Below are 27,387 nucleotides of genomic sequence, written 5' to 3' on the forward strand. Positions count from 1 at the left end.
ACCCCCATCGACACACAAACTAAACAGTGGTGCACACTGTAATCTCAGCACTGCGGAGGAGAAGGCCACAAGAGTATGGGTTAGAGTCCCCTTCAGCTACGCGGAGTGTGAGGCCATCCCAGTCTACATGATGCCTTGTCTCAAAAAAATAAAAGGCTTGCGGGGCAGTGGTGGTGCATCCCTCTAATCCCTTTAATCCCAGCAGTCAGGAGGTGTGAGTTAGAAGCTAGTCTGGTTGACAGGAGGAGTTCCAGGACAGAGGCTACACAGAGGAACCCTGCCTCAGGGGGAAAAAAAGACTTGCCTAACATGTATGAGGCTCCCTGTCAGTGTTCTCAGCCTGTGGGTTGATTGGCCGTTTCACAGGAGTCACCTAAGACCACTGGAAAACACGGATGTTTACGTTATGATTCTTAATGGTAGCAAAATTAGTTATGAAGTAGCGATGAAAATAATATTATGGTTGGGGGGTCACACATGAGGAACTGTTAAAGGGTCGTAACGCGAGGAAGGTTGAGAATCACTGTTCTAGGTTCAATCTCCAGTATTAGGGGAAAATAAAAAGAGACTCAGTCTTAAGACACAGACATGAAACCTCAGGATGTGAAGGTCTTTTTCTGGACCATTCCAAGTGCGTACCTAATCCCCACCACCCACTAAAAGTCCGAAACAAGGTTCCTCAGCGCCCTGGTCGGCTGCAGGTGAAGGTCAGTAGATGGGATCAGAGATATCTGTCATATATTCCCCATGGATAACTTTCTCCCACTCCAGCAGCTGAGCCACCAAGCCCCGATTCGGACGCATGTTGTTTTTGCATTTCTTCACGTGGGCCCAGGACCTCTGTGAATGTAGAGATAAGCAAGATTTCAGGACAGGTGGCGGGACCCTTCTAGACCAGATTACAACCACCTCAGTGGGTCAGGAGACATCTCCCCAGAAGCCCACATGACAGTTTAAGATAAGATGCTGGGACAGGGGCTAGGGCGATAGCTCATCTGGTAGGGTATTTTCCAGGCAGACAGGAGGAGCTGAGTTCAGTCCCCTGGGCCCACGAAAAAACGCTGTTTGCGGTGGCACACTTGTAATCCCAGTGTGGTGAAGTGGAGATGGGATCCCTGAAGCTCACTGGTCAGCTAGTCTAGCCTAACTGTGGAGGAGAGACAGAGAGAGAGAGAGAGAGAGAGAGAGAGAGAGAGAGAGAGAGAGAGAGAGAGAGCGCGAGCGAGCACCGGCCAATGAAAGAACTTGTCTCCAAGAAAATCAAAGGTGTATGATGCCCGAGGAGTGATAGCTGAAGCTGTCCTCCGATTCCCAACACACTCACATGTGCCTACACACCTGTGTGCACACACTCATAGGCACCTATACACATCCTCATGCACAATAACACGTGCACACACACACAAAAGGAAATTATAAATTATGTAAGTATTGAATGCAGATAAACTGGACCCAGCAAATAAAGCAGAGGAGCCAGAGGCTGGGATTAGGAGAGAACAGGAGGCTGTCAATCACTAGGCACAGAACATCAGTTTTGCAAGAAGTGAACATTTACAAGCTGGTTTTACAACCTGAATGTACTTACTGCTAAAGTACATATTTATAAGTCATTAAGTATGGGGGTGTGGCTTAATTGGTAGGGTGCTGGCCCCCTAAACCTATTATATACCTCAGCTCCTAACACATCTGCTGGGACTCTCACCCTGTCTACCCTGGAATGGAAGTGTGGAGCACCTGCCAGGGCATACTTGGTGAGGGTCAGCGAGGCCATCCGTGTTCTTCCTGTTACCGTGGGGCCCCGTGGAGTGTGGGTGCTGTGCCTGAGCCAATGGGCTTTGGATCCCTGCTGTACTATATGTAGCTGTGCAGCACTGGAGAGAGCACCCAGACTTACCACACCTGAAAGAAGCTGGGGAGCATAATGTATTTAAGCTGCAGGGTCACTGTGAACATGCCATTACATAAAAAGATTTAAAAGGGCCAGGGCCAATAGGACACAGTTATAACCCCAGCACCCAGGAGGCTGGGACAGGAAGAAGGATTATGAGTTCTCTGTAAGCCTGAATTCTACAGCCAGTTACAGCTAGGCCTGGGTTATTAATGAGTGTAGCAAAATCTATGCGACACAGTGAACCCTATCTAAAATAAAACAAATAAGCCACTAAATGCCAGCTAGAGGGATGGCTCTAAAGTTGCTGCTCCAATTGCTGCTCTTCCAGAGGACCCAGGTTCAATTCCCAGGACTCATATGGTAGCTCACAAGTGGGTAGAACTCCAGTTCCAGAGGATCTGACTCCCCTTCTGGTCTCCACGGGTACTGCATGCATGTTGTATACAGACACACAGAGGAACACCAGTGCACATAAAATAAAAATAAGCAAATCTTTTTTAAAAAACAAAAATAAACATATTTGTTATTATCATGTGTGTGCATGCCATGTATGGGGCATTCACATGCCACCGCACACTTGTGAGGTCAGTTGCATGCCATGTATGGGGGGTGCATATGCCACTGCACACTTGGAAGGTCAGTTGCATGCTATGTATGGAGAGTGCACGTCACTGCGCACTTGGGAGGTCAGTTATGCATTCAACAGTGAGCAGAGCTACAGTATGCATGCATCACCAAGCAGAACTGCAGTAGTCATGCATCACTCCACACCTCCTGACAGTGATACAATGTGGCCAGCTGTTTCAAGCTCCTGCTGCCTTAAACCCTCCCCCCATAATTGTGGATTATGACCTAGAACTGTGGGCTAGAATTAACCCTTTCTCCCTTAAGCTGCTTTTGTGGACTATTTTGTTACAACAAAAGAAAAAACTAGGGGCTGGAGAAACTGCTCAGCAACTAAAAACAGCCTAGGCTGCTCTTGCAGAGGGCTGGAGCTGAGTTGCACCCATGCTGGGTTGCACAGGCTGTCTATAACTCCATCTCCAAAGGATCTGATACACAGAGAAAGAGACAGAGAGAGTTAAAGAGAAAATAAATCTAAATAATAAATCTAATAATAATAATATAAATGATAATCTAAAAAACAAATAAATGACTAAGACAAGGGCCATATAGTTGGCTGTCATCCAGAGCCCAGACTGGCTGAGCCCCTGACAGCCTGAAGCTGCTAGTCTAAGCAAAGGGACCTTACTCTTGAGTGCTGTAAGCTGGGTAACATCCAAACTTTGGGGTTCTCTTCCCTGTTAAAACTAAGACCCTATGGTAGTGCTCCTGTCCTAAGTATGCCCAGATCTAGCTCGGACCCCATCATAGGATATCTGTGGCTCAGGGAACAATACTTATTGTTTGTTTTGTTTTTGTTTTTTGAGACAGGGCTTTTTATGTATTCCTGGCTGTCCTAGAATTCACTCTGTAGACCAGGCTGGCCTTAAATTCACAGAGATCCACCTGCCTCTCCCTCCCAAGTGCTGGGACTAAAGGCATGTGCCAACACCACCTAGCAGAACACATACTTTTTAAAGACAGGATATTATGTAGCCAGGGTGGTCTCAAACTTGCTCCTTAATTGAAAAAGACCTTGAACGACTGATTTTCCTGCCTCCCTCTCCAGTCATAGTCCCAAGATTACAGGCCTGCCCCAATATACTCTCTTTATGTGTTGATGGGGACTGAACCTAGAGCCTTTGTTTGAGACAGAATCTCAATGTATGGCCCTGGCTGTCCCAGGATTCACTCTGTAGACCAGACTAGCCTCAGACTCACAGACCTCTACTGGCCTCTGCCTCGAGTGCTGGGATTAAAGGTATAAATTACCATGGCTGGCTTGGACCTAGAGACTTTTGCAAGCCAGGTGAGCACTCTACCAGTCGAGCAGCAGTCCCAGCCCCACCACACATACCTTCAAGGTCTCCTCATTATAATGCATGAGGAAGGCCACCACAGCAGCACTGCTGCGACTGATGCCCTGGGTGGAAAAGACCAGGATGACAGAGCGGAGCCGGAGGTGAAGTTCTGCAAAGAAAGGAAGCAAGAGGGCTATGCATGGCCCTCTTCCCTGGGGACCTCAGTGGCCATCAAGAGACCAGCCTTGCCAGCCTAGCAGTGCAGGCCTGGAATCCTAGATGTTCAGAGAAAGAAGGAAGAAGAAGAAGGAAGAAGAAGGAAGAAGGAAGAAGGAAGAAGAAGGAGGAGGAGGAGGAGGAGGAGGAGGAGGAGGAGAAGGAGGAGGAGGAGGATTGAAAGTTTAAGGCCAGCCTAGGAGAATACAGGGAGATGCTGTCAAAGTAAAAGATAAAAAGAGGACAGGGTAAGGGTGTCCTAGAACCCCCCAAAGAAGGGTTGGGGCATAGTTCAGTAGTAGAGCACCTGCCTAGAATCCCCCAGGGAGGGGCTGGGGTGTAGTTCAGTGGTAGAGCACCTGCCTAGAATCCCCCAGTGAGGAGCTGGGGTGTGACTCAGTGGTAGAACACCTGCCTAGAATTCCCCAGTGAGGGGCTGGGGTGTGGCTTAGAGGTGGAACACTTACCTAGCATATGTTCCACCCTGGTTGCATTCTTAAAGTAAAAAAAAAAATAGGTGAAAGTGATGAATTGCTGGACAAATAAGGGTGGAGGAGGCTACTACCCTACTCCCAGCCATCCAAGCAGCAGCTTGGGCTGGGGGCCTAGTTGGTGCCATGCTGGCAGCCAAGACTCCTGACCCAACTCAGCCTCGCTCTACCAGGAATCTTGGTTTTCCTGGTCAGCTCTGAGCCCTGGGTCTAATAGAAAGATCTGCCCTTGTTGTGCTAAGCAGCTGAAGAGCATTGCTATGCCAGGTAGGAAGTCAGAGCAGAGCCAAGTAGACACATGAAGGACGATGGGAATCAGAGCTGGATGGTTTGGGGACCTTCCTTCCCTGTGGTGGCTTGAATGTAACTGGCCCCCACAGTCTCATAAGGAGTGGCATTATTAGGATGTGTGGCCTTCTTGGAGTGGGTATGACCTCGTTAGAGGAAGTGTGTCACTGTGGGGGCAGGCTTTGAGGGATACTGCCCAATATGCCAGTTGACTTCCTGCTGCCTGCCTATCAAGCTGTAAGGACTCTCAGTTCCGGCATCATGGTGGGCTACACACCACTGTGCTCCCCGTCATGATGATAATGGAGTGAACCTCTGAAACAGGAAGCAAGCTACCCCACTTAGATGTTTTCTTCACTAGAGTTGCCGTGGTCACGGTGTGATGCTGTCACTGGACGCCACTCCTCAGCTGCTCACGTGCACACAGCTGAGGGCTTCGGAGCAGCTGGGTGTGCTAGATTTTGTACTTCCCCAAGTCCTGGGGGGGTCTCAGCCAGGGATAGACTTGTGAGCACAAGAAGGGTGCTCCCCATCTGGAAATTTTCCTTACCCATGAAGTGACAGATGTGACGGAAAGAGCGGAAGAGGCTGGAATAGGAAGCATCCTCAATCTTGATATGCAAGAGTTTGTCTGCATCACCTACAAAACTAGAGGAAGGCAGCGGGGTGTTAAGTATCCGTTTCCTGCTTGGTTGGACCATTCCTTCCAGAAGGGAGGCTTCTTAAGACTCAGGAAGTAAAGGAAACTTTCAAGTCTCAGGAACTGAGAAACCTGCAAACCCCAGCAACTTTCTGAAACTTACAAGATTCACAAGGCCCATCCCCAAGCAATATAGGCAGTAACAAGTGCAGGTGAGAGGGACTCTCTGGCCTGAGGAGCTGTCCGAGCCACAGCTATCATGAATCCTGACTCCACTCCCTGTGAGTTCTAATCTCCCTACACATGCACCTGTTAAGAAGCCACAGTAAACTCACTGGTTCTCTATGCTGAACTTTGGTGTCCTTGTTTTCAGTCTGTCATTAGTGTCAGACTAAAGAGATGCTACTTTCTTCACATCACCCCAGAAAAAGTCAGCCAGCCCCACTGGGGTCCCTTGTCCACAGCACAGAGACCACAAGGGAGTGACTGGGACACGAGGATGGCAGGGAGCAGTAGAAACATTACCTGGGGGCTGGGGAGACGGCTCAGCTGATATAGGGCTTGCTAGGCAAGCATTAGGACATGAGTGATTCCCCAGCCCCCATAGAAAAAGTAGGCTTGGTGGCCTTCACTTGTAATCCCAGCACTGGGAAGTGGAGGCAAATGGATTCCTGGCCTCACTGGCTAGCCAGTTTAGCCTACTTAGTGAATTCTAGGCCAGTAAGAGGCCCTGTCTTTTAAAATATGTGGACAGTTCCAGCAGAATGACACTGGAGGTCGTCATCTGGCCTGTGCATAAAGTCACACAAATGCACATACAGAGAGAAAGTCTGACAGAAGACATCTGCCTAGGATCCCCCAGTGAGGGGCTGGGGGCGTGGCTCAGTGGTAGAGCCACTGCCTAGAATCCCCCAGTGAGGGGCTGGGAGCGTGGCTCAGTGGTAGAGCCCCTGCCTAGAATCCCCCAGTGAGGGGCTGGGAGCTTGGCTCAGTGGTAGAGCATTCTGCTGGAACTTTCCAGTGAAGGAATGGAGCTGGCTCAACAGAAGAGCATTTGTCCAGTGTGTGAGAGATCTGGGTTTAATCTCTAGTACTGAAGGAAAAAATAGCCACAACAAACTATGGCCGTAGAAACATGTATAAATTAACGACTCTTACCCTAAAATAAAAATCATGAACTGCGGAGACCCAGTCAGCAAAATGCCTGCTGCACAAATGTGAGGACCTGCGTTACAATCCCCAGCATCTGCATAAAAAGCTGGGCTAATAGGGGCACACGTCTGTAAATCTAGGGCTGGGGGCACCGAGACAGATACCCCAAGCTTGCTGGATAGCCAGATTGTCCAGTCCATGAACACCTCAGTGTTCTCCCTCAGTGGAGAGCTAGACAGTGGTGGCTCATGTCTTTACCCTCAGCATTCGGGAGGCAGAGGATCTCTGTGAGTTCAAGGTCAGCATGGTGTACACAGCAAGTACTACACAAAGAAACCCTGTCTCAAAAAACTGAAAGTAAATAAATAAATAAATAAAGTAGAGACTGGCAGAGGAAGGCACCCAACATCAACCCATGGTCTCCATATGCACAGGCCCATGCATGTGTGTGCACACTCACACACACACACACACGCACACACACTAGTATCACCTTTACTTACTAGGGTGTTGCCTCCATGGAAACATTGACATGGGCTTTAATTTTCAAATCCTTGTGAATCTTAGCATCGCAGGCTTGACTGAATTTGCCCAGGAAGATCTTGCCTGGCATTATCTCAGCAGGGTATGGCTGGAAGGCATCCAGTTCCTGGAGGGGGAAGGAAGAAGGCTGCCACGGGTCCACCACAGAAGAGAAGGGGAGGTCCAACCCTGGAGGGGTAGCTCTGAAGGTGACCTCAGAAGGGCAGTCCCAGAGCAGTGAAGGAGACGGGAGCTTGAGTTTCAAATACACCAACAACAAATACCTCCCATAAAAAGTCTGAGCCTAGGGTGTAAACAAGGACTGACCACAGCATCACAGTACATGAACGAGTCTCCACACTGACACTCCACGCCCTCATGGCACTGGTTTGTACCTGGCCATGCACACAAGCGTTGGCACTGACAATCTGTAGCCCAAAACTTGTCCAGTTGAGGCTGGTGCCTGCTGCCAAGCAACTTGAATTCAAATCCTTGTGCCCCACATGTTTAAAGAAGACAATCTGATTTCCAAATATGCATCACAGCACTTGTAAGCATGCATGTACACACACAGAGAGCACAAAACAAATAAATGTAATCAGAAAAAAGAAATCTAGTAGCATTTTTGGTACAAAAGACTAGAAAAGAAAAGGTTTATCATGACTCTCGGTTTCAGAGAGATTTTAATCCATCACAGTGGGGAAGGCACAGTGGTGGGGTCCTGTTCATGGCAGTGAGGAAAGCTGCCCACCCCAGGACCTACTTCCACCTGCCAGACTTCATCTCCCAAAGGCTTTGTGACTGTCTAGGAGGGATTCTGACTGGGGAAAACTGTTCAAGGCATATGCTATGGGGAACATTTCAGAGTCAACTCTGGCACTGTCTGATTTAACATACTGCCCCCCAAACCACACCGTCTCTAGCGCCTCATGCTTGGCCTCTCCATAATGTGTTAACTCTGAATTTGTCATTATGGACTGAACTCCCCAGTTGTTCCGGGCTCATTTCTCCACTCTCCCGTTTCTCCTATGTCCTCTCTCCCTATCTTCTCTCTTTCTGCCTCCACTTACCTGTCAGTCTCCAGCCTCACTTCCTGGTAGTGAACGCTCATCCTCTTGCCTCACCTGGGGCATCCAGATGATCTTCTGGGTCCGGAAGAAGTGGTACAGGCCAGAGAAGCACTCGTAGCCTCCTCTAAGGACATAGACAGGTTGGCGGGTAAAGAGGGTGAGCATCTGTCCAAATTCCACAGCAGGTCCAGGTAAGAGTTCTACGGGTGGGGACCAAAGAGATATACAAGGTGTTTTAGCATTTGCCTAGTGTTAGAATGGATAGCACTTCCATCTAAAAACCAATTACTTAGAAATCCAAGTAAAGGGGCACATCAAATAAAATTAGGAAGCAATGCCTGAGTCAAGTACAGAGAAGAACGTCACAAATGGAAACTTACTTGCTTTTAAAATTGTATATGGATTTATGGGTGTTTTACTTGCATGCATGTCTGTGTGCCACATGTGTGCAGTGCCTGCAGAAGTCAGAACAGGGCAAGGGATCCCCAGGAACTGGAGTTATAGACAGTGTGAACAAGTATTTGGATGCTGGGAATCAAACCCAGGTCCTCTAGAAAGAGCAACCAGTGCTCTTAACCACTGAGTCATCTCTCCAGCCTTGGATTATTGATTATTTTTAATTATGTATATATGTGGGTTTATGCACACGAGTGCAGGTACCCATGGAAGCCAGTAGAGGGCACCTGATCCCTCTGGAGTTACAAGTGGTTGTGAGCCACCTGACACAGGTTCTGGGAACTGAACTCAGGTCCTCTATGAGAGCAATACGTGTGCTTAAACAATGATACTTAGTTATAATTAAATAATATTCCATTCTGTGCATGTACTGCATTTTGTTTCATCCATTCATTGGCTTATTAAGACATCTGTACTGAGGCCAGGTAGTGGTGGCACACATCTTTAATCCCAGCACTCAGAAGGCAGAGGCAGGTGGATTTGAGTTTGAGGCCAGCCTGGTCTACAGAGCAAGTTCCAGGACATCCAGGGCTACACAGAGAAATCCTGTCTCAAAAGTCAAAAACAAAACAAAACAAAAAAGCCATCTGTGCTGTTCCCACTGTGGGCTATTATGTGTGGTGTGCTCTCATTCCCTTGAAGTACGCACCCCAACCCTCTGAGGAATCACCATTGCTTTCTTTACACTAGACCTTTTTATATTCTGTTCTTATACTGTGTTTTGTTCAGGTTAGTTTTGTTGTTGCTGTTTTTGTTTTGTTTTTCAAGATGAGGTTTTTCTGTGTAGCCCTGGCTGTCCTGGAACTTACTCTGTAGACCAGGCTGGCCTCCAACTCACAGAGATCCACCTGCTTCTGCCTCCTGAGTGCTGGGACTGAAGGTGTGTGACACAAGTGTCTGGATTTGGGTTAGTTTTTTATTTTTCTAAGATTTATTTTCTTTTTAATGGTGTGTGTGTGCAGGCATGTGTGCATTGTGTGTGTGCGGGCATGTGTGCGGGCATGTGTGCATGCATGTGTGCATTGTGTGTGTGCGGGCATGTGTGCATTGTGTGTATGTGGGCATGTGTGCATGCATGTGTGCATTGTGTGTGTGCGGGCATGTGTGCATTGCGTGTGTGCGGGCATGTGTGCATTGCGTGTGTGCGGGCATGTGTGCATTGTGTGTGTGCATGCGTGTGTGCGGGCATGTGTGCATGCATGTGTGCATTGTGTGTGTGCGGGCATGTGTGCATGCATGTGTGCATTGCGTGTGTGCATGCATGTGTGCATTGCGTGTGTGCGGGCATGTGTGCATGCATGTGTGCATGCATGTATGCATTGCGTGTGTGCGGGCATGTGTGCATTGCGTGTGTGCGGGCATGGAGATGAGAAGCCAAGCCTTAGGAGTTGGCTTTCTCCGGCCCCATTTTGGGATCCAGAGATGGAACTCAGCTTGTGGGTTTGTTCATAGCACTCACTACATAGCCCAGATTTGCCTTTGAAACTGTGGCCAGTCATGAACCACTGTGCCCAGGCCCCTTTACACTGTGTTCAATGGTGTATAACGGTTCTGGTGTCTCCACATGCTCATCAACATTTGTTATCATGTGTCTTTTTTATTATGCCCACCCTAGAGAGTGTGCAGTGACATCCTCTTGTAGTTTGTGAGATGAGGTCTATGTAGCTCAGTCTGCCTGGAACTCATTATCTTCATTATGCTCCTGACTCAGCCTCCTGAGTGTGGGGGTTGCAGGCATGTGTCACTGTGCCTGGCTGCAGAGAGAGACTGTAACTGTGTCATATGTGGAAATCAGTCATGTAGCAGGAGTCTATTCTCTTCTTCTACCATGTGATCCTCTTTTGATGGTTTCATATAAATTTAGACCTTAAACTCTTTCCTGAATTGTAATTATGCTATACAACAGTTAATATTCAATATCCACTTGTCTGGACACTGCGGAGACATATCAGTGGATGCAAATGTGAGGGTGTTTCCAGGGAGAATTACCCGAGGACGGAAAATCTATCGTGAGTGTGGTGGCACCATTTCATGGCTGGGTGCTGGGACAGATGAAAAGAGGAAATGGAGGGCCAGTGAGATGGCTCAGAGGGTCCAGGTGTTTGCTGCCAACCCAGAGGACCTGAATTCCACCTCTGAAAGCCAAGGGGTAGGAGAGAACCAACTCCTGCCCACTGTCCTCTGACTTCCACATGCACGTCACGGCACGCGTGTCCATCCCCTACGTGCACACACACGTGAGGTGGGTTAACTGGCAGAGCATAAATGCTCATCCCTGCTCTCTGCTTTCCGGTTAATCATGAATTGAACAGCCTCCTCCACTCCACTCCGACCCTCTGGAGCCATGAGCCAGAACCCATCCCTGCTCTCTCTTGGTCCTGCTAGCTCTTCTGTCACAGCAGGAGCAGGAAAGTCACTAATGGAGAGAGACCTGGCACGGCTTTCACAGAGTGTCTGCACCATCCTGCCTCAGCCACTGGTCCAGGAAAATTGGTCTACAGACCCTGAAGAGTCAGTCCACTAGCAGGAGAAGGCCATGGCTCTGTTCTCCAAACCGACTTCCTGGGACTGGGAAGACGGCTCAGTCAGGACAGCATCACGGAAGCCTGAAAACCTGAGTTCCATCCCAGAATCCACATAAAAACGCTGGGCTTGCTCGTGTGTGCTGGTAATCACATCAATGATCCCATCAGTGTAGATGGACAGATCCCTGGAGCTCCACGGCAGGACAGCCCAGCTCAACCGGTGAATTATACGTAACAAGAGACTCAAAAAGTAAGGTGGGGCCAGGAAGATGGTTCAGTGTGTAAAGGCGACTGTCACCAAGTTAAATGACCAGAGTTCCATCTCAAGACCTGTGTGGTAGAAGGAGAGAACTGACTCCGGCTGATACCCACACAAGCTCTGGACACCCCACTCTAAAAAACAACATAATTTACTTGTTAGAAAGAGAAGAGCACCCGAGGATCAACACCTAACGCTATCCTCCGGCCTCCTTAAGTTCAAAGGAAAATCAACTAGGGAAAGAAAATAAATGCGTTTGATTAAATAAACTGAACTGTTCTCAAAGACAAGGACACTTCCAGAAGGGACTGATCAGGACATAAATGACAGGGACCTATCTGGAGGATGAACCTTGGTCTGTAAACCATGGTGGGAGGTGTTCAGGCAGAAGTCACCCCCCATCCCCATGGGACCTGGCTAGAGGTCCCCAAATCCATACAGTAGGCTACAGGGCACCAGCATATCTCTCTTGAGCAAGAGACTAGTGGGTCAGAGGCCACAGGGGAGCTGGGCTAGAAGTCCCAGGCCACAATGAGGCTATTACCTTTAGCCTAGATATCCGCCTCTCCACCTCTAGAGACCTACAGTCCACAACTACAGGGTCAACATTAGTGATAACTGGGGACTGCCACAGAACCCAGCTACTTCACCAAGCAGTTTCAGAAGCTGCCATGCTTACTGTTTTATCAAGAATAGCAGCTGGGCATGTTGGTACAAACCTGCAATTCCATCTCCAGAGATGGAGGCAGGCGGATAGCAATTTGATCCCTGTACTGGTAGTGGTAGTGCGTCAGGTGTGCACTGCCACACCTGGCTGAAAGGTACCATTCTAGAACCCTGCTTCACAAAGGCATCCTTTTGTTTGTTTCTTCTTTTTTTGAGACAGAGTCTCACTACATAGCCCTGGCTGGCCTATATACTCCCTATGTAGATCAGGTTGGCCTGGAATTCACAGAGAACTTCCTATTCTGTTTCCTGAATGCTGGGATTATAAGTGTGTGCCACCAGATCCAACCTGAAAGGCACCAATATTTTAACAGAGGAAAGTCGCCTAGAGTGGAGATGCTACATTTGGTTGTGGTCTCTTTCTGAGTAGGAAACTCAATAGCACAATGCCACCCCTTTACAGAGTAAAAATATTTTTTTTAAATTACACTCATTTATTTACTTATTTACTTACTTGTGGGAGGCATGCATCTACCATAGCATGTATATGGAAGTGAGAGGTCAACTTGTGAAAGGTGGTTCTCTCCTTCCATGTGAGTCCAGGGATCGAACTCAAGTTGTCAGGCTTTGTAGCAAGCACCTTTATTGCTGGGCCACCTCACCAGCCCAGGTCCTTAGTGATCCAGGGTGAAACTATGAACAAGCTGGGCATGTCACACAAACCAGCAAGTCCAGCACTGGGTCAGAAGTTTAAGCTACAGTGATGTCGCGGACAGCCTGGGCTATGTGAGACCCTATCTCAAAAAAGGTGGGGCCAAAGAGATGGCTCAGAGAGTAAAGGCACAAGCCGCCTGACCATCTGGGTCTGATCCCTAGGACTTACATGGCAGAATCCACATACGCTATAGCATGTTTCACACACACACACCATATGTACATAAAACATAATTTCTAAAAAGTTTTAATTATGTGTCTGGGGAGCCCTCACACACTAGAGGGTCAGATGCCCTGAAGCTGCAGTTGCGAGTCCCCCTACATAAATGCTGGGACTCCAACTCAAGTCCTCTGCAAGAGCAGTCCATGCTATTAAATCACTGAGCCATCTCTCCAGCCCAAAATGCACAAACAAACAAAGGGCTAGGGGCATAGCTCAGTTGGTAGAGAGCTTGCCTAGTTATCATGCCCAAGGCCCTGGGTCCACCCCCAGCACTGCATATGACACGGAGGCACATACCTGTAATTCTAGCACTCAGAAGATAGAGAAAGGGACTTCAGAAGTTCAAGATCATCCTCAGCTATATAGTTAGTGAACTGGAGGTTAGCTGGGCTACAAGAGACCGATTCAAAACTAGCAAATATCTACAAACTGTAGCCCAAAGGAACCCACACATGGAAGAAGAAATTTCCAAGTCAAAGACCACTTAGAAAGAGTCTCGATGACGATGTTGTTAAAGGTGGAATCTTAGTGCCACCCAGTGGCAAGAAGGGTCAACGGCCTTCTCATCCCATCAACATGGGGTTGAAAAAAACGATAAACAGCTTCAAATTTTTAATGAAGTATCTTGGAGCTGACTACATGTGCTTTTGTGGAGTCTTTTTTGGTTTTTCGAGACAGGGTTTCTCTGTGGTTTTGGAGCCTGTCCTGGAACTAGACCAGGCTGGTCTCGAACTCACAGAGATCCGCCTGCCTCTGCCTCCCGAGTGCTGGGATTAAAGGCGTGCGCCACCACCACCCGGCTTTTGTGGAGTCTTTTAATTTTGTATTCCTTTATTCATCTCTCTGTGTAAATGTATGTGCATGTATTGCAAACACATGTGGAAGTCAGGGGACAACTTGTAGGAGCAAATTCTCTCCTTCCACCATGTGGGGTCCTGGGGATCAAATTGAAGTTGTTAAGTTTGGAGGCAAGTGCATTTGCCTGCTGAGCCATCCTGCTGGCTCCGGTCTTTGCATAGTATTGAGGATTGGTGGCCTGATCAGATTTTATTTGTTTACTAAGATAGAGTTTCACTATATAGCTCTGGCTGGCCTAGAACTTGCTATGTAGACCAGGCTAGCCTCAAACTCACAGAGATCCACCTGCCTCTTCCTCCTGAGTGTTGGAATTAAATGTGTCTACCATTACACTCCACTATTTACTTTTTTTAAAAAATTTATTCATTATGTATACAATATTCTGTCTGTGTGTATGCCTGCAGGCCAGAAGAGGGCACCAGACCTCAATGCAGATGGTTGTGAGCGACCATGTGGTTGCTGGGAATTGAACTCAAGACCTTTGGAAGAGCAGGCAATGCTCTTAACCTCTGAGCCATTTCTCTAACCCCTCCACTATTTACTTTGAAACAGGGTTTTATATACCCCCGCCTGACCCTGAATTTGCTAGTAGCTGCTATCAGCCTTGAGCTTCTGTTCATCCTGCCTCCACATCAAAGTGTGCACCATCACACCCAGTACATGGTGGACCAAGTACTCCATGCATGCTAGGTAAGCACTCTGCTACCTAAGCTACAGTTCCAGACCAGTTTTTTGTTTGTGTGTGTGTGTGTGTGTGTGTGTTTTGTTTTGTTTCCATTTGAAACATGGTCTCACTCTGCAGCCCAGGCTGTCCTGAAACTCAGAGCAATCCTCCTGCTTCAGTCTCCCCAGTGCTGGGATTACACACATGTGCTACCACACCTGGCCCCGGCTGACACTTGGATTATAACCTCTGGAGAAACAATGGGTCTCCTGCTGAATGGCCCCTGAATTCTGGGCCCAAGGCTATGATAATTAGCATATTGTCCTTTAGGGCCACTGATTTTTGGATCATTTGTTGCACAGTGATACAGAGCTCACTTGCCAGGCATGTGGGTAACTTCACCTTCTCTTTCGTCCTCTTCCTCCTGTTCTTCATCCTCCTCCTCTTTCTCTTCTTCTATCTTTCCTGTGTGTGTGCATGTTTTTGCATGTGTGGAGGTACGCATGTATGCAGGAGATGGCTTAGTTGGTAAAGTGTTAGCCTTGCAAACTGAGGACCTGAGTTCAACCCCTAGAGCCTGTGTGATAAAGCCAGGCATAGTGGCACACTTTTGAGATCCCAGCACCAGGAAGGCAGGGACAGGTAGACCCGAGTGGCACTGGCTAACCACCTAGCCTTCTTAGCACTCTCCAGGCCGGCAAAGACAGTCTCGAAAACAAGGAGGATGGCACTTGATGACTGACACTTGAGGTTGACCTCTGGTCTCCACAGACCTGTGCACACACATGGAAATAAAACTAAAATCATTCATTCTTCCTCCTCTGTTTCCCTCGGGAATGTGGTCACAGCCACACAAAAATGAGTGCAAAAACCCACCTAGGAAGGCTGGGGGTGTGGCTCCCTTGGTAAAGTGCTTGTCTAGCATGCTTGAAACTCTGGGCTCCGATCCCAGCACTGCGTGATCCAGGCATGAGACTGTACATGTCTGTGATCCCAGCACTAAGAAGGAAGAGGCAGGCGGATATCTGTGAGTTTGAGGCCAGCCTGGTCTACAGAGCTCCAGGACAGTCTGGGATACATAAGAGAGACCCTTTCTCAAACAACACCAAAACGACCAAAACACTAAGAAGAAGAGCTCTCTTGGGGTGTCATTACCAGTGTTCTCGTTGTCGTCATTGCCCTCTCTTTTCTTGTCTTCATCCTCGTCTTCCTCTTCATATTGCCGCCGGATGTGCAGTTCCAGGGAACTGGTGTTGCTGTCATACACGATGCAGTATCTCACGCACTCCAGATCCACGGACTCCGGGATAAGGTACTGGTTGTCTTTCTGAGGAAACAACACAGACTTGTTGCTGGGAGCTCAGCTGGGTATACTGTCCCTGCACAACATCCAGAGGAGCTTGAGGTGGTGGTTGGAGGAGTCCTGTCCTCCTTCCCTTGCTGACTCCTGAGCCAGAAATACCATTAATAGATGGAAGAATCTCTGGAACCCCAGAGGGGTCTCCCCTACCCTCCACTAAGAAGGACAGCAGCAGGAGACTAGACAGGAGATGGCCTGGCTGGAGAATGGTTGGTTCATTATTGAACACACAGCTCCTCAGAGGCACTGTGGCTGATGAACGAGAGATGTTGGCAGTAGATCCAAAACCAAAATCATTCATGAAGATGATAAGACAACTTGAGTCTTGAAGCAGAAGTCTCGAGCAAGTGAATGTCACCAAGAGTACCATGAGATCAAATGCAGGATATGGGATGGCAGGGACTTGGGTCTTCTGTTTAGTCTCTAATCATATTTCTGACTGTCCCCACCGCTGTGACAGAATGTCTGAGGAGAGCAGTTTACAGGAAGAGGTTCATTCTGGCTCATAGTTTGCGGATACAGTTAATTGTGGGGATGAGGTGTGGCTACTGGAGTGTGAGGTGGCTGGTCACGCTGTGTCCATAGTCAGGAAGCAGAGAAAATGCTGGTGCTCACTTTCTCTCTCTCTTTTTATTTTTTTCATGGGGGTGAGGGTATGGTGGTTGAGACAGGGTTTCTCTGTGTAGTGTTGTGAACAGGCTGGCCTCAAACTCACAGAACTCCACCTGCCTCTGCTTCCCAAGTGCTGGGATTAAAGGCGTGCGCCACCACCACAGGGCTAAATTTGAGATTTTTATAATCCAGCCTCATTTCTGGTCCATTCTCTGCTTCCTGATTATGAACAAAATGTGACCCTGTTGGCTTACATGCCTACCCCACTAGGACAGGACCATATCCCTCAACTGCAAGCTCAAATACCCACACCCTTACTTCCTGTAATCGCTTCCCTCAAGGGTTTTGTCACAACAAAGATGAGAAAAGTAACTAAGAAACGTGTTGTGTACTGAGGTGATGAGCTCATCTGAGGAGAAGACAAACTCATCAGGGGAAGGGGTGAGGTCACCTGGGGAGGGAGGGAGGTCACCTGGGGAAGGGGTGAGGTCAACTAGGAAGGGACAAGCTCACCTGGAGGGGTGAGGTCACCTGGGAAGGGAAGAGCTTACCTGGGGAAGGTGTGAGGTTACCTGGAGAGGGCAGGAGGCTATGACAAGTGTCCATGTATTCTACTTTATAGAATAGTGTCAAGGCAGAAAGTTAAGGGTCACAGAAGTCCAGACCAACAAGGATCTCTGCAACTCAAAGGGGAGAAATCTCATTGGTCTAGAAGCTCAAGAGAACATTCAGGAAGATGCCTGTGGCTTGGTGGGGGTCAACATGTGACGTCCCAGCATTGGGAAGCTGAAGCAGGAGGCTCAAGAGATCAAGGACACCTAGGCCAAGACTCTGGCTAATAATAAATAAGGGTCAGGTGGTGGTGGCACACACCTTTAATCCTAGGAGGCAGGTGGGTCTCTGTGAGTTCAAGGCCAGCCTGGTCTACAGAGCAAGTTCCAGTACTGAGAAATCGTGTCTTGAAAAACCAATAAATAAACAAACAAACAAATAAATAAGAATGAGGGCCAGTGAGAGGGCTCAGCAGGGTAAGGTGCTTGCTGACAAGCCTGAGGATGTAAGTTCAATTCCTTGGACCCACATGTAGAGGTTATGTTCTGAGCTCCACAAATGTGGCATGGCCTGGCCAGGCCCAGATACATACCCACGCCCCACAGAGAGAGGCAGGGGTCAGGGCCTGGGGACGGATACACACACACACACACACACACACACACACACACACACACGGTGGGGAGGGTGTGTAATAAAGGGGGCTAGAGTTAAGAGCACTAGCTACACCTGAAGAAAACTTGAGTTTGATTCCCAGCACCTACCTTGGGTGGCTTATATCTGCCTGTAACTCAAGCTGTAAGGGGTTCAATGGATCCAATGTCCTCTTCTGAACTCTGCAGGCATCTGCACTCATGTACAAACATGTACACACACACACACACACACACACACACACACTTTTCAAAAAATAATAATGCAATAAAAATCTTAAGAAACATAAGATGAAAAGTGATAGAGGAAGATAACTACCATCCTTTGGCTTACCTAAACACACACGATCACATGACCACATGATATACACATGCACAGCAGTGGTGGCGCATGCCTTTAATTCCAGCACTTGGAAGGCAGAGGCAGGACAACCACAGAGTTCGAGGCCAGTCTGGTCTACAGAGCAAGTTCCAGGACAGCCAGGGCCATTATACAGAGAAACCCTGTCTTGAAAAACAAACAAAAAAACATAATACACACACAATCATGCAATACACATACATGATTACATAGTGCACCTATACAACCATAATACATAAATACATTTACACACACATCACACATACACCATTCCACACACATACACACACACACTCATATATACACATGATCACATAATACATACACTCACACAATCACATAATATACACACAGACACACACACACATACAGACACACACTACACATACACCATACATATATCACACACATATATACTTAGGCACATGAACACAGACACACACAATCATATGATCACATAATATACACATGATCATATAATACACATACACAATTACATAATACGTATACACACACATGATCACATAACATACAAACAAACAAATGGTAAACAAAGATTGGGAAGTGTCTGAGAGAGGCAGAGGGAAGGCCTCTCTCTGGTCACTGGTCTGCATGTGCCAACAATCTGTACTGACTACCTACCAGATGCCTGAGACTAGACAAAGTAGACCCAGCACCAAGCTCACAGCCAAGTCGTACGTACACAGGCTGTGTGGACCTCAGTTCCCAGACACCCTGACTGTAGGCCATGATGCCTACTTAACAATGGCAGGAACAGCGAGTGTCTACCAGAATGAACTCAGGGGATGTGGGAGGGATCCGCGGGACATGTACCATCCCTGACAACCTGCCTCTCACAGCTAATGCCCCCTGTGGACCAGGACAAAGCGTCCCTCTCCTCCTGCAAGGCCCCCCGGCTGCCTGCCTCTGATAGCTGATACCTTCTTTACTCTGCGGGCCGTGATCACGTGGCTCTCGTCATACTGTCTTTTGGATCGAACATCTGAGAAAGAAAAGAGTTGAACTCAGAATGGGAACACTGGTGGGTAGGGGAGTAATTGTCCACTCCAAACACAGCTGTGATCTCCACACCTAGTGTGTGCAGTGGGCCATGGAGGCAGGAAGACTGGAAGTCTGAAGGCAGCCAGGGCTTCACAGTAAGACTCTCATCTTCAAATGAATACTTTCTACATTTATGTGTGCACTGGAGGGTGCACACATGCCACACACAGTGGGGATCAGAGGATACCTGTGGAGTCAGTTATCTTTCTCCTATGTGGGTTCCTTTACCCACGGGGCCATCTCTCTAGTCCCTAGACTTTGTCTTAAAACAGAAAAAAAATCCCTTTAACTACACCACCTCTACATCTTCCTTTCTTCTTTTTCTCTTCCTTTCTTTTTTCTTTTTCTTTCTATCTTTTTCACCCCTTTGGTTTCCGAGACAGGGTTGTTTCTCTGTTTAGCCCTGGCTGTCCTGGAACTCAGTCTGTAGACCAGGCTGGCCTCCCAGTCACAGAGATCCACCTGCCTCTGCCTCTCAAGTGCTGGGATTAAAAGCGTGCCCCACTATCCAGCTTTTCTTTGAGACAGAGTTTCACCATGTAACCCAGGGAGCCTGAGAAGTCTTAGTGCTGGGACCACCAGCCTGCACTACCAACATACCCATTGGTTAACTGTGTGTGGTTAACTGGCTATGTGTGCGGGTGTTTGTTTTGGAGTGTTTTGGTGTATGTGTTGTGTGTCTGTATGTTGATGCTGGTATGTGTGTTTGGGCTGGTGTGCTGCTGTTTTCCACTTACCCAGTAAACAGAGGTAGTTGGGCTCAGCTAGTCTGGACAGCTTTGAGACCTGATTCAAGATGTTATAGAGTTCTGTTGGCTCACAGAAGAGCAACTCAGCCATCCTACTGGGAAGAATCAACCGTGCACAAGTTAACACATCTTTCTTGGACCAATGACCAGAAAATGAGAAACTGAATTAAACACTTCAAAAATTAGAAGGGGCTAGAGCTGTAGCTCAGTTGACAAAGTGCTTGCCAAGCATGTATATGAATATGCATATATTGTATAAATATGCAAATGTTATTATGATTTATGCAGCCATAAAATACCAAATATGATAAAGTTACTATTTGATTCTCTCTCTCTGTTTGTATGTGTGTGTGTGTGTGTATGTATTAGGAATTAAGCGTAGGGCACCTGAATGTTAGACAAATGCCCTGTCTGAGATATGTCAGTAGCTCTCAAGACCTGCATGGTGGCTCTTTTAAGAGGCAGGCCCTGTCACCAAACACTTAAATTGTGTTTATGAGCAGCTAGCAGCATACTTCTTGGTGGTGGTTAGCCACATGGTTAGACAAGAATTATGGGTTAATTTAAGTTGTAAAAACGAGTTAATAAAAGCCTGAGCTAATAGGCCAAACAATTTGCAATTAATATAAGTCTCTGTATGTTTCTTTGGGATTGGATGGCTGCAGGATCGGGTGGGATGGAAACTTATGTCTGTGTGTGTGTGTGTGTGTGTGTGTGTATGCATGTCTGCGTGCGTGTGTATGTGCGCATGCATGCGTGCGTGTGTATGTGCATGTGTACACGTATCATCTGGCTTTTTATATGAGTGTTAGAAATTGAACTCAGGTCTGTAGACTTGGATGGCAAGTATTTTATCAACTGAGTTGTCTCTCTAACCCCACCCAAACTGCCATGCCAAAACTTATACACATATATGCCGCACCTCTAACACCTGGTTATTCTTTAGTCATAAACAACACCATTCCCTGCCCAGTCACTGCAGCCCTCCTGTTGCAGACCTAGTTCCCTCCTACTCCCTCCCATACGATCTATAAACTTCACCTCCTAATGGAGTCCAAGCTGGTCAGCTCTATCCATCTCTAGCGCTATCATCTGAGCCTAAAACATCATCAGGGGCTAATTTAATTGCTGTCAGTGAGGCTTCTTGCTTTCTGTTTTTCCCTGCCTTTGTTATTATGCTTTGGTGTGACATGGCCCCCAAAGGCCTACATGCTTGAATACCTGGTCCCCAGCTAGTAGTTCTGTTTTGGAACCTTTAGGAGGCAGAGCTTCCTGATCTACACAGTAAAACCTTGTCTTAAGATACAAAAGTGAACATTATCTGAGAATGACAACTAAGGCTGCTCTCTGGCCTTTACATGCTTGTATATTATGTGTGTGCGCATGCACACACACACACACACACACACACACACACACACACACACAGGTTTACTACCTAAAGGGGCAAAGGACCAATCATCACTGGTGGAAGATTTGAGAAACCATGGGTCATGGCTTTGAAGACAGGAAGACTGATATATGACCATGCTCAGCCAGGGGAACTGCAGACAAGAAAGATTCACGAAAGCACTGTGTGGGAAAATGAGTCAGCCCAACTCAGCATGGGAACTTTCCCGCCCCATCTCTACTTTTAACCCCACTCTACCAGCAATGGGAGGTCAGAAGTCACCATTCACCTGGGGTGGGGAAGAGAATTGAGGAAGAGAGATAAAGAAGTAGCAAAGCCAGATACTATAGTTTCCAAATGCAGGCACGTATAGAAAACAGGAAACTCAAGGGGCCTGGTGATGGAGCCTCAATATTGAATTAACTTCAGAGTTTATTAGCTCAGTGACCAGGATGTTAGACTGCTGTGATACACCTGGTAACCAGGGACAATCCAAATGCTGCAACGACTTAAAGAATGGTGAGATGGCTCAGGGGGCAAAGGTGCCTGCCAACAACCCTGATGACCTGAGTTTGATTCCCAGGATTCACACAGCGGAAGGGGAAAACAACCTGCATAAGGAGAGAAAGACAGCGTCCGCTGGCCTTTGCTATTCAGAAGTGCTGGCCTCTCCTGTTGAGATCTAAGTCTAAGAGAGTGGTCCAGAATAAAGGAGCCCTCTTTATATAATTAACAACACAACAGGTATGGTAACAAAAAGGAAGGAGCCTCTTTTACAGGGGCTCATAAGGGAGAAAACTTTCTTCTGGCCTTGCTGACCCAGAAAAGAACACAAAGGCACAGCCAGAGATGATTACGCTGCTGTATCCGCATGTTCCTATGTATGCGGGGTGAGAGGACACTGCTTTCCATGTCTCGCTGCTTCTAGGGCATGGCCATGACCTGCTCATCACATCTCATCCACACAGACACTGTTTGGAGTCAGGGCCATGAGGGAGTCACAGAGGAGGAACGGGAAATATGGTCCAACTGAGGCTGTGCTTCAGCTGAGCTTATAGGAGTGAAAGGCATTGCAAGTCCAAAGCAGAGTGAGTCGGATTACAACGTTTTCTCAGGGGTCAGTTGGTTCTGATCAGGTTGAGTACACAGGGTGTAGGCAGAAGGAGTAGGTATAAATGATCTCCAAGTACACTACTAACTTGGGTACAGGCTGGGTGGGTACAAGTGTGATTTATAAAGGCAAATTTTAAACATATTTCTCAGAAAAAGACATTCTCACATTCCTGAACCACCCTGACTTCCACACACGAACCATGATATTCGGATGCCCCCTGCCCCACGCATGTACACAACATAAATAAAAATGTAACTTTTTTTTTTTTTTTTTGGTAAAGATCCGAGTTGACTTCACAGTTGCCTTCTCCTTTGTTATGCTTTTTAAAAGCAGAGCCTCGAACACAAGATCCCCCTGCCTTAGCTTCCTGAGTGCTGGGATGACTTACGGTAGCTCAGCTCACTCAACGTGAATTATGCTGAGGGTCAAAGCACTGAGCACAGAGCCTGCCATGGAGCCACAGATGGATGCAAAATCGGAACAATAACTTGGTTTTAAGAGAGGTGGACAGAATTTTTTTTCCAACTATTAAATCATTTCAGATAGAGTGGATAGAGAAGATAGGAGGTAGTAAGTCACTAGACAAGCGTGTAGCCAGGATACAGAGGGGAGGAGCCTGCAGGCAGAGGATGGTCTTGAACTTGATGCTCCTGAAGCCATCTCAGGCCTCTTGAGTGCTGGGACTACAATCTTGCATGCACTACCATCCTCTGTTTGTGTGGTTGTGCTGGCTAGTTTTATCTCAGCTTGAGACAAGCAAGGGTCATTTTGGAAGAAGGAACCTTAACTGAAAAAATGCCCCCATCAGATTGGTCTGTAGGCAAGCCTGTAGAGTATTTTGCTGATTGACTGAAAGGATTTAGTTTTGTTTTTATTTAGGTCTTTGTGCATGCATGTGTACTTGTATATGTGTGTGTGTGCTTATGTGCAAGTAATACAAGTAAATACAGGTGCTAAAGGGGGTCAAGAGAAGGCGATGGATCCCCTAGAACTAGAGTTATAGGCAATTGAGTGGGTGCTGAGAACTGAATCAGGTCCTCTGCAAGAGCAGTACAAACTCTTAACCACTGAGCTATCTTTTAGCACACCCACGTCTCTTTTTATTTTAGTTTTGAGACAGGTTCTCATGTAGCCCAGGCTGACCTCAAACTCTCTTATGGAGTTAAGGATGAATTCCCCATCTTCCTCTACTCCTGCCTGTGCTTCTTAATTGTTGGGTGATGTGGGAAGTCCTTCTGTGTATGTGATTAATGAATAAAGAAGCTGTCTTGGCCTGTGATAGGGTAGAGTAGAGTTAGGCAGGGAAAATAAACTGAATGCTGGGAGAAAGAAGGCAGAGTCGAGAGAAGCCATGTAGCCCTGACAAAGACAGATGCCAGACAGAACCTTGCCGGTAAGTTACAGCCATGTGATACACAGATTAATAGAAATGGATTAAATTAAGATGTAAGAGCTAGTCAATAAGAAGCTAAAGCTAATTTTTAAGCAGTAATTTAAATAATATAGTTTCTGTGTGATTATTCTGGGAGTCTGTGTGGCCGGGAAACGAACTAGCGGCTTCCTACTAGCTGGGAATAGAGGCTGGCACCACCATGCACACGTCTGCTTTATGAGGTGCCAAGGATACAACCCCAGACTTATTGCTCACTAGGCAAGTTCTCTACCAACCAATGCACACCCCCAGACCACTCCACATCCCTGTCATTCATGCTGCAGGCCTGGTTAACCACAACTCTTACCCTCTACCCTTGTGACCTGCTTTGCACTGGTCCCACCCTCTGCACTTCTCTGACTACCCCGTCCTTCACATCTTAGCCATCTCGTTATGTAGTCTCCCAGCCACTCCATTCCCTGCTACCCTCAGGCCCTGGGATCCTGTGCATTTAAACCAAGCCTGTTTCCTCCTAACAGCTTGTGATGTCTCAAAGCTCTTGCTGGACACATCCTAAGGAAGAAGATCCAAGTTGCTGGACTGGTTTTCAGGCGCCCAGAATCATCTGATGTTTCCAACTTCCTCTAACTCCCTCGGCTCTAACAGAATTCAATGAGGCCCACTCTCAGACTGGTCTCAAGTCAGACAAACAAAAAAAGAGATGAACTCTGTGGGTACAGTGTTTGCCTATCGTTCTCAAGGCCCTAGATTCCATAACCAGCACTGTATAAACTGGGAATAGCCGTGCAAGCCTGTAATCCCAACACTCTAGAGTTAGAGGCAGGAAGATCAGGAGTTCAAGGCCCATCCTTGACTACACAAAAAGTCTAAAGACAGCCTGGGGTACATGAAAACCTGCCTTAAAAATAATAATATCCAGTCAGGTGGTGGTGCACACCTTTAATCCCAGCACTCGGAGGCAGAGGCAGGTGGATCTCTGTGAGTTCAAGGCCATCCTGGTCTACAGAGTGAATTCCAGGACAGGGTCCAAAGCTACAGAGAAAAACTAGTCTCAATAAACCAAGAAAGAAAGAAAGAAAGAAAAAAAAAAGCCAGGCAGTGGTGGCATATTTGGGATGCAGAGGCAGGTGGATCTTTGAGTTCAAGGCCAGTCTGGTCTACAAAGTGAGTTTTAGGACAGTCAGGATTACATACAGAGAAATCCTGTCTTGAAAAACAAAAGTAAATACTACTACTACTGCTTTTAATAATAATACATAGCTCTTGACCCCTAGCTGAGGTCAGAAACTTAAAGAATTTCCAGAGCACAGGCACAGAGACAAGATCAAGGTCAGTGCTTACCCAAACACCTCCACCCCAACAGAAAGAATGTGTCTCCGAATACAGGACTACATTTTTCGGCCTCCTCCATTCCCTTGCCTACATACTTCCCACTACTGAAGAATCAACAGCATGTTGGTCCTCTGGTTCCACTGTGTGGGTCCTGATTTGAACTCAGGTTGTGAGGCTTGGCAAGCAAGCTTCTTTGCCCACTGAGTCATCTCACCAGCCCACTAATTCTGGGCAAGTTTCTGGAAGAGACACCTCCCTCCTCCAGGGGTTACATTAAAATCGACCCATTCTCCTGGCAAGTGGTTCAGAAGGTTCATTAACATGACCTCCACTCCAAACCTATTTCCCCAGGTTCTCATAGCACTGGCTCACTTCTCCAACTGTTGCCCCATGTCACTCGAGTCATACCTAAAAGCAGTAAAGAACCAGAGAAGGCATCCCCAGCTCCAAGACTAGGCCAATCCAGCAAAGAGGTGGAGGCCAGGGAAGGGAGGGCAAGTCGGTCATTGTGAGCTTTTATGTGTTGGTTGTTCTTAAGCTCTCATGTCGTTTGTTACCCCAACTCTGGCTTTCTGTCACTGTCCCCAGTCAGACTGTCACTGATGTAGGTGTTATAGTCGTCCACTGAGGCAGCAGGCTATGGTACGACTGTCTGCCCCTCAAACTGAACTGGTGTGTGTGTGTGTGTGTGTGTGTGTGTGTGCACATGCCAATATGACTGGGGGTAGACTAGCAGGAAAGTACTCTACCACTGAGCTGTACTCTAGCCTCCTTTTATTTCCTATTTTGAGACAAGGTCTCCCTACTTGACCCAGGCAGATCTTGAACTTGCTACTATCCTGCTTCAGCCTCCAAGAACGTGGGATTACAAACCTGCTCAAGCGGAGCTACAACACCGAATTTATATTTTATTGTTTGAGAATTTCACATATGTATAAAGTGTTTTTATCAAACCCAACCCCATGCCCTCCCATCCAGTCCCTTCGCTACTCCCAGATCCTGGACTTTTTTTGTGTTGTTGTTTTGGATTTTTTGAACAGCGTTTCAGGCTGGCTTCAAACTCATAACAATCCTCCTCCTGCAGCCTCCTGAGTACTAGGATTACAGACCTGAACCTTCACACCTGGTAATGATCTGGAACATCTTTTTACATGTGTGCCGTGTGTGCATGTGCATGAACCAGAGGTCAACCTCAGCTGTCATTCTTCAGGTGTTCTCTACTGACCCTTAATTTTACATTTTTACCATCTTTAATTCCGTTTATTTTTGTCTCTGTGGGTATGTGCAGGTGAATGTAGGTACCGACAGTGGCCAGAGGTGATGGCTATCCCTGGAGCTAGAGTTAAGGAGGTTATGAGACACCTGGTAACTTTTCAAGGCTCTGAACTCTGCAAGAGCAGCACGTGCTCTTAACCACTGAATCATCTCTCTATAGCCCTGATATATTGGTTTTTTTTTGGGGGGGAGGGGTTCGAGACAATTTCCCTGTGGAGCCCTGGCTGTCCTGGAACTCACCATACAGTCCAGGCTGGCCTCGAAATCAGAAATTCTCTTGCCTCTGCGTCCCGAGTGCTGGGATTAAAGGCATTGCGCCACCACCGCCCGGTAAACTTTAAAATGTTTGCCCTCGCCCGCACTACTGGCGGGTTCGAGGGGTAGAGACCGGGCCAAAGCCCGAGTTACAGTCTCCTCCTCACCACAGGATGGTGGTCCTAGACATCCCCTGTCGCTAAGTCAGTGCTAGAATTTGCTGATACCAGCAGGGTGTGTGCGAAGCCTGCAAAGTCAGCAAGGCTCTGTGCAGCTTGTGGGACTGACGGCACTGACCCGGTGGAGTGGGGAAATGCTGCCCACCCCGCCCCGGAACTTTCCTCGGCTCCCCAGAACCCACTCCAGCCTCGCTCCGGAGGCAGGGAGGCTGGGCTCGGCTGAGGTCAGAGGCTCGGGGGCCGCCTGACCTGCGGCGCGACTTTGGTCGGGTTCCCCGGCAGGACGTGTCCGGAGCCCCACCTGGGAAACGGCTCCTGGAAGGCGCTTCTAACCTAGCGCCTGTCTTCTCCGCGCTCTGGGGAGAGCGCCTCACGTCCTCCAAGCACCGGGTTGCTAGGGGCGTCCCCGCGAGTCCGTCTAATTCACGCGACAGTACTAGCGGGCGAGCCTCAAAGTGGGCGGGGAGGAGCCCGGGACCAGACCAGGCACAGACGAGCCTCTCTCGCGAGATCTTATCAGTGGGCGGAGTTCAGAAGGGATTCCTTACGAGGGACCGGGCG

The 27,387-nt window shown here is 47.8% G+C and overlaps 1 protein-coding gene across 4 annotated transcripts; it reads right to left on the minus strand.

The window, feature by feature from the left end:
• Positions 1–589: 589 nt before the first annotated feature.
• On the minus strand, positions 590–27,280 carry Styxl1 (serine/threonine/tyrosine interacting like 1). 4 transcript variants are annotated; one of them, XM_050129264.1, is made up of 9 exons: positions 27,128–27,280; positions 19,877–19,980; positions 19,019–19,080; positions 15,695–15,866; positions 8,229–8,374; positions 7,086–7,231; positions 5,341–5,438; positions 3,852–3,964; positions 590–840 (listed from the first exon to the last, which is right to left on the minus strand). In XM_050129264.1, the coding sequence occupies exons 2-9, from the start codon at positions 19,977–19,979 to the stop codon at positions 709–711; spliced, it is 972 nt and encodes a 323-aa protein (XP_049985221.1). In that variant the 5' UTR covers position 19,980; positions 27,128–27,280; the 3' UTR covers positions 590–708. The 4 variants fall into 4 exon arrangements, with proteins under 4 accessions (XP_049985221.1, XP_049985220.1, XP_049985222.1 ...); XM_050129263.1 differs by having other exon boundaries at positions 19,877–19,983; XM_050129265.1 differs by lacking the exon at positions 3,852–3,964 and having other exon boundaries at positions 19,877–19,983.
• Between the last annotated feature and the right edge of the window lie 107 nt (positions 27,281–27,387).

The sequence above is a fragment of the Alexandromys fortis genome, unplaced genomic scaffold (genome assembly GCF_014885135.2).
Source record: "Alexandromys fortis isolate MF-2015 unplaced genomic scaffold, M_Fortis_MF-2015_v1.1 scaffold_312, whole genome shotgun sequence".
Taxonomy (NCBI): Eukaryota; Metazoa; Chordata; class Mammalia; order Rodentia; family Cricetidae; genus Alexandromys; species Alexandromys fortis.